Source organism: Protomyctophum bolini (assembly GCF_963924005.1).
Source record: "Protomyctophum bolini genome assembly, chromosome: 22".
NCBI lineage: Eukaryota > Metazoa > Chordata > Actinopteri > Myctophiformes > Myctophidae > Protomyctophum > Protomyctophum bolini.
Genome location: NC_137883.1, coordinates 16,293,392 through 16,306,320, shown reverse-complemented (window position 1 = coordinate 16,306,320; position 12,929 = coordinate 16,293,392). Strand labels below are relative to the sequence as shown.

General features: G+C 42.2%; 1 protein-coding gene across 1 annotated transcript in view; it reads left to right on the top strand.

Moving 5' to 3' along the window:
• Positions 1–12,653, top strand: part of loxhd1a (lipoxygenase homology PLAT domains 1a) — a gene marked incomplete at both ends in the record, with an annotated part of 54,292 nt that extends 41,639 nt beyond the window's left edge. Inside the window, 10 exons of the mRNA XM_080755581.1 lie at positions 407–609; positions 997–1,182; positions 3,258–3,385; positions 3,669–3,786; positions 5,775–5,952; positions 7,773–7,958; positions 8,863–9,033; positions 10,704–10,842; positions 11,780–11,935; positions 12,173–12,653. Coding sequence (XP_080611707.1) covers positions 407–609; positions 997–1,182; positions 3,258–3,385; positions 3,669–3,786; positions 5,775–5,952; positions 7,773–7,958; positions 8,863–9,033; positions 10,704–10,842; positions 11,780–11,935; positions 12,173–12,653 — 1,946 coding nt within the window. The remainder of the gene's footprint in view (positions 1–406; positions 610–996; positions 1,183–3,257; positions 3,386–3,668; positions 3,787–5,774; positions 5,953–7,772; positions 7,959–8,862; positions 9,034–10,703; positions 10,843–11,779; positions 11,936–12,172) is intronic.
• Between the last annotated feature and the right edge of the window lie 276 nt (positions 12,654–12,929).

The window sequence follows — 12,929 nt, the reverse complement described above, 5'->3', positions numbered from 1 at the left end:
CCCGCCTAGTATTGAACCAGTTCAGAATGTTTCCACTGAAAATGAATTGGTTCAGAACCTTAAAAGTTGCTTCGGAAATTCCGTAAAAGCACCCAGGTTCCAAGAATCTAGAACAGAACCGGTTCTAGAACCAGAGAACTAGCGATTACTTAACCATTTTGGGCGGGAACCCCTTTTGGTGTTAGCTATTGAAAAATAGCAGATCTACAAGCTCATAGCGAGCTTGTAGGTCTGCTATTTTTGAAAAACGACTGACATAGAAACATATCTTTTTCAGAAAACTGTCAGGATGTGGAAGACATTTTTAGAATCTGATCTCAGGTAAAAATGGGTTAATATGTTGCTCTCCTGTGTAGTCATTCCCTACCACATCATTATTACTATAATATGTTGCTCTCCTGTTTAGTCATTCCCTACCACATGAGTATCTCCACGGGTGTGGATAAGGACGCCAGCACCACCAGCAGGGCGTTCGTGATCGTCACTGGAGCCAATCAGAGCCGGACCCAGAGGCTGTGGCTGGATCACGACGACGGATGCTTTGAGGTCGGAAATCTGGAGAGCTTCCAGATTGACGGCGGAGACGTAGGAGAGATCAAGAATGTGGAGGTGAGGAAAAAGAGACATGCAGTGATCTGGATCAATGCCATTTGGCTATTCTGATTGGCCAAAGAGCGCATCCAGGTCTTTAGTTTACTCAAGTTAGGCACACAAAATACAGCCCTAAATGTCTAATCTGAACCGTAATTTTAACACACACACACACACACACACACACACACACACACACACACACACACACACACACACACACACACACACACACACACACACACACACACACACACACACACACACACACACACACACACACACACACACACACACACACACACACACACACACACACACACACACACACACACACACACACACACACACACACACACACACACACACACACACACACTAGTGATTGTGTGTCTCTTCATGCAGCTCGGTCATGACGGAGCCACTCCTGAGAGCTGCTGGCTGGTCGATGAGCTGGCCGTTGCCGTGCCAACCAGAGGGGTCAAATACATTTTTCCCTGCAAGTGCTGGCTGGCCAAAGACAGAGGAGACGGCCTGACTGCTCGGATCTTCAACGTGCTGGATGCCGACATCATCGCCATCACCCAGCAGGTACAGAACAGTGGTTCCCAAACATTTTAGCCTGTGACCCAAAACAGAAATGTTATATTCGCCCGGGACCCAGACTAGTGAAAATAACCGATCTACAAGCTCACAATGCGTCGCAAAAGCTTTGTGCGAAGCTTGGTCTGTGGCATTTGAGCCTCGCACCACCATCCGATGAGATTTAGCCTCTCAGACCCAAAATGTAGAATATTTTTGTTCTCATTACATAAGATTTTGTCCACAATTCCATGCTGTATTGATGTGGTGTCATAGGAGAGACAGCAGGCAAACGATCAAAATAACAATTCTTCTACATTCTCTATATGTGTAGAGTAGACTTCTTGTAAATTAAGTAATGCAGATTTTGAGAGTCTCGAAACACGGCACATTTATATTTTTGTATTTGAATCCCGAGTACTGAACTCCCGATGCAGTTGGAAAAGAAAAGAATCACTTCTGTCCGTAATAACAACAATTCCTACAGTTTGAATTCTGTACAGACGTGCGTGTTTTCTCAAAGTGCATCCACACATACAACAAATCTCTCTATTTTTCTAGAATCATAAGTAATAACACTTAACAACCCTAGAATACTATTCTCCACTATTGACCGGATTCTAAACTCCCCTCACATTAACGAGCATCTCCATGAACCCTCAGTCAAAGTGCGAGGAGTTTGCTTCATTTTTTGAACATTAGAAACAGTATTATATGTCATAACGACAACAACACACACCCCACCGTCAGTGGGAACCAACCTTAGACTCCTCTCTCATGAACAACTACAGGCCAATCTCTAATCTACCTTTCTTAGGCAAGATCATGGAAAAAAACTGTTCTGAAACAGCTTGAGGCGTTTCTGAGAGAAAACGACATTCAAGAAAAGTTCCAGTCCGGCTTTATAGGCGGACACAGCACAGAAACAGCACTCATTACAGTCATGAACATTAGGCTGAACACAGACCAGAAGAAAGTCTCTGTCCTTGTCCTCCTCGACCTAAGTGCTGCGTTCGACACTATCGACGGAATACTCCTGAATAGGCCTCTCAGGACCCACACTCAATTGGTTCCGCACCTACCTCACAGGCCGGAATTATTCTGTGAGTCTAGGCCGGGGATCGCGTCTCAGAGAAGCGAAATTCCCTGTTCGGTGCCCCCCAGGGCTCGATCCTTGGTCCACTCTTGTTCTCCCTTTATATGCTCCCGCTTGGAGAAATCATCCGCAGCCATGGTATCCATTTCCACAGTTACGCTGATGATACCCAGTTATACCTGTCGGTAGATCCAGATAGCAGCGACCCACTCCTCCCCCTGTTAAACTGCCTTTCCAGCATTGAGCAGTGGTACAGACGATCAAAAGCTTGCAATAACAAACAAATTCGGAAACTTGTCCTCACAGGTCAAACCAATTGTGAAAAACCTGGGTGTGATTCTAGACCACGATTTAAATTTTGAAAAACACATTAGTAATGTCACTACCACCTAAGAAACATTGCAAGAGTCAGAACAAGAAACTTGTATTGTCTCGCTTAGATTACTGCAATGCACTGTATACAGGCTTGCCCAAGAAAACCATGGACCGTCTACAACTAATCCAAAGCAGCCAGAATCGTAACAAACACCAGGAAAAGGGACCACATTACCCCAGTACTAGCATCCCTACACTGGATCCCTGTAAAATTTAGGACAGATTTTTTAGTTATTTTACTTGCGTCAAGAAGGGCCTGGTGCCCTCCTATCTGTCAGACTGCCTACATGAGTATGTCCCAGCTCGCCCCCTCAGGTCACTCTGTACAGAATGGCTGATCGAAATCCCAACAAATGGCAAGAGACACGGCGAAGCTGCCTTTGCCAGTTACATACCGAGGATGTGGAACTCTCTTCCCTTACATATCAGACTGGCAACCTCACTATACACTGTTCATTTCAACAAATTTCTACTGACCAGATTTGAACCCATTACTTTTGTTTTTACCCCCCATTTTATTACTTGTATGTAAAGCACTTTGAACTACACTTGTGTCTGAAAGGTGCTCTATCAATAAAGATTATTATTATTATAATGTCATCTCTGTTGTCAGGTCATCTATGAGCTGACCGTGACGACAGGTGACGTGCAGAATGCAGGAACGGACACACAGATTTACATGTCAGTGTTTGGAGCCAATGGGAGCACTGAGGAGATGCCACTGGCCAAAAATGAAGATAGGTGACTGAATGCAGACTGAATGTGCCCATGCATGCACATGAAATCTTAAATGATCATTCCTGCAAACACCATACCAAACACAGTATAGTAAACTCCATTTAAATAAAGTTTGGTATTTTTATATAGCCAAAACCTTCAATAATTTGCCCCCTTGGCACATAAATGTTAGCTATTGCCACATTGTAATGTTATATTTTGTCAATTCAATAGATTCTAAATAAAGTACATTTTCCGCTGTTACTGTAACATACTGTATGATCTGTCTCTATGTGGTGTTTGGCAGGTTTGAGCGAGGTCAGGTAGACACGTTCAGCCTATTGGTTGATGATATTGCCCCCCTGAAGAAGATGAGACTGCGTATCGATGGATCCGGCAGCCGACCTGACTGGTTCCTTGATCAGGTATGCTCAGACAACATTCACAACAGTAACAAAATAGGTTATTAAGGTTTTTGTTCAGACTGCAGGCAAATGTTTCTCAAAACTGATCGTTAGCACTGACTCTCCAAACTGTTATGTGCAGATCAGATTTCTGTATTCTGACATCATCAAAGGGAACAGGCAAAATATCAAAACTTTGTCTTTGGGTACCATTTCAACTTTGGTGTGTCTCGTATGGGGATTGATCTCCGACGCCCCAGTCTCGGTGAGGTCGGTAATGTCTCAGACACTAAGAGGCAGTCCAAGGCCTGGACGTGACAGCGACATGTCAGAAACTCAGAACCACATCTAGCATACCACTTTGACCACAACAAAACACAACTTTCTCTCTGATGAATATGTCTATACGACTAAGTCGTCAGGAATGACACCAAGTCCAGTCTGTCCACACCTAGGACTTAAACCTAATTTATGCCTTTATGAAAAGAGTGTGAGTATGAGAGTACGAGTGTTGATGTGCACTGGTGTTTTCTTCTATTGAAAAGGTCTGTTTTGGCAAATGACTTGCACAATACAATTTTTTGCCACCGCCCAAGCATCTTGTGTGTACAGCATGACAAACACATTATGGACATAGCCGCAGGAACTAAGTGGATGGACGAGAATGAACAAATGTTGATGCAAAATAAATATTCATATAAATAATAATGGGACTGGTGTAGGGGAATGAAAGAAAATTGGCCTATTGTAGAATATAAAAACAGAGTTCTGGTTTAACACAAAATTTCTTCTTTTTTTATCGAATGGTTTCCCAGATTGTGAATATATAATACATATACAATTAGTTACAATACTAATACAGTACATGTATTATGTTCTGGTTGGGCCGCCGTGCAACAATTGAGTTAAGTTTATGTGACAATATATTGCAATAATGTGAAAACGACGGCGCATAAAGACATTCCCGAAAGACTCCCATCCCGCACTTCCCGCCTGATAGTTAATTCCTTGTGTCAATTGTGTTAATCAGTCAATTAAAGGTTTTGATTTTAAATGTGCTTTGATTTTCATTGCATATACCAGAGAGAGAATAATGTAGGGTTATTGCCTGTCTTAATAAAAAAAAGACCCATGTTTCTTCGAATAGACTCAATAGAGCAACAGCCCAGTTTAAAACATTGTTTGGTTTGTGAGAGCGTTGCTGTCATGGTACTGAAAGGCACCTACAGGGTACTTTTCTATGTTCCGCTGCGAGTGAGTGGACAGGGAGAAGTGATGCTCCACACCCATGTACCCCCTGGTCAAAACTACTTCCCACAGCTGTGGATATCGATGTTGATTAGAGTATTCAAACGGACACTGCAGTGTTCCGTATAGGAATCTGACCAAATTAATATGGAAGGTGGGAAACTATACTGTAACCTAATATTGATCTGTCTGACTTTCATAGTAATGTACAATGCGCCCACATCCTGCCTTGGGAGGGCAGGGCAGGAACTACTGTGATAAAAAAACAAAACAATAACAACCCCCCCGCCCCCCCTCTTATTAATTATTCCTTTACATTTCCAGAAGTGACTGCTTAATTTATTTGCGCATAACATGAAAAGGAAAATGTCCTATTTAAAGTGGATGTAATGTGGTTTAATGCTTTCTCTTTTGCAAAGATGTAAAGATGTGCTGTTTTCTGCCACTATGTTGCAATCTAACATAATCATGTCAGTATCATGGTCAGTATAATGGTCAGTATCATAGTCAAGTGTCAATTTCAAGTTAATGTTTTTTCCAGTTGTCAGCACCTCACCACAGCTAATGGTGTGCTTTACTTTTTCTACTACTGCCATAATCTTGTGAAAAAATGTTTACTCAGACTGCTTTGTGCGAGACACACATTGAACTGTGAACTACTTGTCTGATCAGTGCTCTTGTTATAATTGACATGATACTGACATTTCTTGTGGTTATCATCAAATCATTATATTTCAAATCATTATACAAAATCATTGTAGTTGACGCTGCGTAACCCGGCCACAGAGGAGGTCTCTGTCTTCACGTATGAGAACTGGCTGTCCTCAACACAAGGGTCAAAGAGGACCATGATCTGTGAGATGGCTGCTGTAGTAGACGATGAACCCCAAGTAGAAGTCACCACCTACACCATCTCAGTCAAGACCAGCGATGTGGCAGGTCAGTCTCCAGCACATTCAAGCTATTAATACACTGGTTTACAAATAGAAACACTCTCTGAGTTAAATGAAAATCATTTTATTGTGTGAATTGGGGTCCCAAAGATAGTTATTATTATTATATTTTTTTATCCCACAATTTTTCAACCCATTTTTTCACCCAGTATCAATTATCTAATGTAATCCTGAGCGCTACACTTCCTCTGCCAACCAGTGGACTGACCTCATGCTTCCTTCTATGCATGAGGAGTCCATTCACCTGACAGGGGGGAGTTAAAGCATTTATTAACCACCAAACCTGGAGGAGCAGGTGAGAATCAACTTATGCCTACAGGCAAAAGTCCCACCAGCAGGTTTGGTTGAGCGTCTATGGATATGCGAACACAATTGCCCGTGTTCAGGGGAGGGAAGCTGGGCGGGGAGGGTGATATTGGTCTACTCATTGGTCATTGCATGTATTCCTACGGGCTGGGGGGACACATCAGCAGGGAGTGTTGGGTGGGAGTAGGACGAAGGCTCTACGCTACGTCCTCCCGGTTAGGGTTCCTCCCAGTGACAACAACACAGAATCTGTGTTGGGAGGAATCAATTAAACTAAATTGGAGGGTGTATTTTTTTAAACAAACAAAAAAACAAAACAAAACAAAAAGTTGAAATATGGAGATGCAAGGCTTCTGCCTAACTGTGATGATTATTCATTATAAAGAGTCATAAACTCGCTTTCATATAATTAGGCATAACTAGTAACATGTTGTTGTAACTTACTGCAATCATTCCACTGAATTACACAGCCGAAAGATGATTCTGTCCTCTGTGGAATAAAGATTGTCCATTCTTAATGCCAATTAATTTCACAACACTAATTAGTGCAGCTCTCTGTATTGTAATGTTGCAGATTCCAGCTTCTCTTCCCTGGTGCAGATGGTTTGAGGTCATGCAGAAACAATAGGTTGTTTGACTGGAACAATGCAATGACTATTTGGAAATCTCTTCAGATATAACACAGCTTTGTTGAGCTAGGTGATAGTGAGGATAGTAGCTAGGCTAAGGATAGGAAGTATAGGAACTAGCAGATAGGCGCTAGGGGTAGGAGCTATAATGTTAGGTGATGATAGGAGCCAGGTGATAGGAGCTAGGTAGGCCTACTACTGTAGGTGATAGGGCACTATAGGTGGTAAGAGGTGATAGGAGCTAGGTAATATTAACTACAGTAGTTGTCTGAGCTGACTTCAAAGGACCCCTGTCTCTGCCCATGGCAGATACTGTAAATTAAGACATAGTCAAGTCATGTAGCACCCCTGAGACTCTGGGAGGAATAATAAGCCTGAGCTGTCATCACGCACGCACGCACGCATGCACCCACAAGCAGGCAGGCAGGCAGACAGACACACACACAGAGAGAGAGAGTTACCGCAGTGCTGAAAATATGCACTGAGGGGTTTTAGGAGTGAGAGAAATGTACAGTAGTCTTCCTCTGCTGTTTTGCCTCCTCCCCACAACACATCAGTCCAACTCTTGGATGTGGTTTGAGTTAGGCACTGACTGTTTTCCAAAGCACACACACACACACACACACCCCAGAATATAAGACAACTCTGATTATAAGACGACCCACATTTTTCAAGACTCATTTGTGGAAAAAGAACATTGAATGTCAAATAGTCTAGTCCCTGATTATAATACGACCCAGTTTTTTAGGATATTTCCATTGGAAAAAAATGTAGTCTTATATTCAGACCAATAGGGTAGAATAATAAGCAATGTATATGAGCAAAGCTGTGACTAGACAATAACACAATTGTCTCTTCCATATGTCCTCAGGGGCAGGCACTGATGCAAATGTCTGGATCATCGTCTTTGGAGAGAATGGTGACACAGGAACTCTGGCTCTTAAAGCATGCCAGACGTCAAACAAATTTGAACGCAAGCAAACGGACACGTTCCGCTTCTCAGATATCTTCAGCCTGGGAGACCTCTGCAAAGTACGCGTCTGGCATGACAACAAAGGTTAGCCAATCAGTGGTCAGATGTGCTGTGACATTGTGGGTGCAGCAAATTGTCTGAATACCTTAAGCCTTATTTTAAATACCAATCACAAATTGTACAATGTTGTTGTGCAAAAAAGCAGATCTACGTTGCATTCGGGCACAGGGCGACTCGACCAAGCCGGGAAGCACCACAGTGGATTTGAACCCACAACCTCCACAGTGGTGGGCACTGCAGTCACGTTAACACAGCGCCACCCGAGTGACCTTTCTTACCATCAAATAGTAAATGGTGAATTAATATAGCATCCAAATCGCTTTACATAGATAGTGCATTAATGTACATTCACACACACACACACACACACACACATTCATACACCGATTGCAGAGGAAACCATGCAATGCACATTGGGAGCAATTAGGGGTTCAGAGTCTTGCTCAAAGACACTTCGACACCAACTCTGGGAGATCTAACTGAGAACCTTGCGCTTCCCATCGAGGCGCCCTACCGCCTACTCTACCCCTGAGCCACTGCCGCCCCATCACACCATCACACACCTTAACCCATTCTGACCTGAGATCAGATTCATACGAGGTTTCCACTGGACACACACTGGTCTGATTAACCCATTCTGACCTGAGATCAGATTCTAAAAATGTCAGTCGTTCTTCGATTTTTCAAAAAATAGCAGACCTACAAGCTCGTAGCGCGCCACTCGGTGGCGCGCTATGAGCTTGTAGATCTGCTATTTTTCAATAGCTAAAGCATAACATAATGCTAACACCAAAATGGGTTCCCGTTCAGAATGGGTTAACAAACATTATGTACATTCTTAAATAAAATAACTTGAACTTGAGGTAAATCAGAAAGTACGAGTGATGTGTTTGAATAACATTTGTATCATATATGGTGTGATGAGCAGGTCCTGCTCCAGGGTGGCACCTTGAGTACATCGATGTCAAGGACGAGATCCTGGACAAAAACTTTCGATTCCCCAACGACCGCTGGCTGGCCAAGAACGACGATGATGGACAGATCATGAGGGACCTGCCCTGTGCGAACAATGATGTCTTAGACCTCAATGAGAAGACCAGTAAGTCCACTTGTGTGCATCAAAGAACAGACATTTGGGTAACTGTCGTTATACAGGAGTCAATTCTTGTAATAGTAGTATTTGCGACCCCTATAAAAATGGTCTTAGGACTTCGATGACAGGGGATAGAATAGGAGCTAGGTGATAGGAACTACAGTAGGTGCCTTAGCTGACTTCAAAGGCCTCCTTTCTCGCACACACGAGGCTCTGCAGTGCTTTATATACATGCTACTGCTACCATATATAAAAATGAAAGATTCTGTGGCATATCAAAATTCTTCTACATAGGTATTGGTGTATTGGTATAGGTAGGCCTATTGTTGTATTGCTTATGGGTAGCCTGGTTTAACCACTCACCAATGTGATTTTCAAGCTTTCAGTACAACAGCTGGTGTTGCAACTCCAGATTCAACCCATTATGATATAGTATATAGTGTTGCAAAATGCAGCTAATGTATAAAGAACCTCTGTTCCAAATGGATCCAATGTAGTTATTATTCGTTACGTATTAATACTTTTCATTTATAAAACCCACAGACACATATAACAATCAAAACCATAAAATTGTAGCCTATATGAGTTATATTAAAGAAAAAAAGTATATAACTCACCCAGTCAAGACGCCAACAGCAGGTTCCCCTCTGTCCAAAAGCTCTTACTGGATTCAGAGCTAAACCCTCAGAAATGTTCCCCGATCAAACTTTTATTCTTTAGATGTCTACATTTTCCGGCCCCACTACTCTGTGGTTCATCAATTTCTGATTATGGTTTAGTATTAGCCTTAAAAGAGTTTCTTTCACAAACCACCACCAAACATTCTTTTTGATACCTAAAATGGAACCCCTGATCCCTGCACTTCCTGTGCTCTTGGGAAATGGTCATGTGACTGGGCTGTGCCATGACACTTTCATAGGAGCCAAACTCCCACCGGAAGTTCAATGAATACATGGCAGTGAATGGAGCCGGCTGGACCAGCTCATGACAAATATTATTTCTGAACAATTGAGACCTTTGTCATATAATCGGTTCAGGAATATAAATGAAGACATATCACAGGTTGTTTACTAATCTCTTGCTTTTCGATGTGCACAGAGTGCACAGTATATAATTTTATCTGAGGATCTAAACAGCAGTAGGTATCGTTTCTGGCTCTGAGGTATCGCAAGATTTGGCTGCCAGACAGGAAACGGTGGGAAGTCTCGCAATACTTAGTACGTTCAGAAAGGTACTTAATTGTGCTCTTTAGATACCACACTTCTATAAACTTTACACAGTGTACACATCGAAAAGCAAGATGGCAGACAATAATGTGTTATATCTTCTGTTGTTTTCCAGAAGCGATTACTTTACAAAAGTAATTCAGAAATAGTGTTTGTTCATGAGCTGGTCACTGAGCTCTTAAGTGAGCTCAGATCTGCGCACAATCAATGTATTTATTTAGCAAGCTTTCGGTCTACTGACCTTCTTCCCGTACACTACATACATACATTTACATATGTAAATATGGAGATAAAAGGTTTCTGCCCCAACAGCAATGAAAGCTCCGATATTGTAATCATGAACATGTATAGTATAGCACACTGTATCATAACAGTCCAGTTCTTTTTACGATACAACTGATGTAACACCCATTTGGTTAACATATATTTTCAATGTTTTCTCTATAAAAGAATACGAGATTATAGTCCTAACGGCAGACACAGATGACGCCGACACCAAAGAGAACGTTTGGATTGTACTTGAAGGAAGGAAGGGGCGATCAAAAGAATTGCTGATGGAGAATTCATCAAAGAAGAAGCGGTTCTCACGGTAGGAGGCTCTTGAGTTTAGTTCACTGACATTTCTATGAACAAGGAGTGGAGGAACTCTGCTAAGCCTAATTTACGATACAGTATAAACTCGACACACATTGTGAGCTTGTATGTCACGGGATGAAGTATGAATCAGGCTTCATGCTCCGATTAGGTTCTTCTGGCATTTCAATACTTCCAATGTACTTCAATCCAGATTTCAATAGTATATACTTGGACATTTAGCTGCCAAGGGCTATAAAGATTGCATGGGTGACATGGTCATGGGACGACAATAGACGATCTACCAGCTCACGTCGTACTCGTGACACGTTGTGAACTTGTAGATCTGCTATTTTTGCTATTTGTCATAATATATTACAAAATCTGATTCACCATACTATGACGAAGTAGCCTATATAGGACTTAAAGCGACGATTCACCCTTTTTGCCAAAATAATATGTTAATGATGTTTAGAAGATATAGAACACTTTCCTGGGGTCTTTATGTGTGTAATATGTGGTTTTAGATATTTTAGATTTTAGCAGTGAGCCCAGTGTCTCTGAAGTTATGGACACTGGGCTCACTTAATTCCTGGACTACGTGTTGTCTCAGTAAGACAGCCCTCTCCCTATCCACAAGGAGGAACAGTGCACCAAAGCATTATGGGAATTGTAGTCCAGTGAGTGGGGAGTGTTGGCTGAGGAATGAATATCAACATCCTAATTACCTAATACATCCTGATACTGGGGGGTAAAATTATGACAGGCAATTCCTGCTGTCAAAATATGACCCCCCAGTCAAAAAACACTTTGTTTGCCATATCCGCCCAAGCTTATATCAATCTGCTCTGTCCTTACAGTCCCTCCTCACCCACCACAAATAAACGCTTGGTATGAGATGCAATATGTTATCTTGGCATTAATCCATAGGATTTGTTTATTGATTTTTACAGGGGAAGTGTTGACAAGTTTGAGTTTTCCTCCAAAAATGTTGGTGATATCGCTGGAATCTGTCTGGGCCACATCCCCAAGGATGGGAAAAAAGTCAAAGGGGAGATGTTTTGGCATGTGGAGGAAGTCATGGTTCTAGAAAGGGAATTGGGCAACAGGTGAGCTTTTTTTAATTGATCAACAGGTGAAAATGTAAACTGATTAACAGGTGATATTTTAAAATGTTAAGAGGTGTTATTTAAATCTATATGCTCGTTGGCTATGCCCAGAGCCATGTAAATATGAACCATTACAAATAATTCGTTTTTGTTTTGTTGTCAAACACATTTCCCTCAATATCATTACCATGACACCTTGGCATGTTTAATGATACCTTTTCTTTTTTCCAACGCCAGGTATATAATGAGCTGCAATGCCCCCATCCCTCTCTGTTCAAAGAAGGATGAATTCCAGACTTTTGAGTGCACAAAGACCATCGAGAGCTTTGCCAGTAAGGCTCGCAGCTTAGTGCCTGTCAAATATGAGATCATCGTCATCACTGCGGATGAAAAGGGTGCAGGCACTGATGCCAATGTTTTCATCACAATTTATGGAACCAACGGAGAATCAGGATGTCGTCCTCTGCGACAGAAGTTCCGTAACTTGTTTGAACGTGAGCAGACCGACCGTTTCGTTGTGGAGATGTTGGAGATGGGAGACCTGCTGAAGGTGCGAATGGAGCACGACGACTCTGGTGCGAGTCCTGGCTGGTTGCTGGATCGCGTGGAGGTCACCAACACAGCCAATGGCGTCACCACCATCTTCCTCTGTGGAAAGTGGTTGGATAGTAAGAGAGCCGATGGGGAGATCGTCCGGGTCCTGTTCCCGAAATACTAAGAAACATTCACGTGTTTAGAGCTAAAGGTTCCTCCGATTACGTTATTATTTTTTGTGACACTACATACTTTAATGACCAAAGAAATCCTGAATTGCACCAGCTAGGTTGATACCTCAGGAATTGCGCTTAGATGTTTTTATGTTCATTCTTTTTTAGACCATGCTACATTCCATTGCAAGCTGAGAATGTGGCCTGCCTTGAAATACTATACAATATATACTTTAGTCAGGTAACATGAATGTGCCACTATTGTAATATCATCTCCAGGGATATTT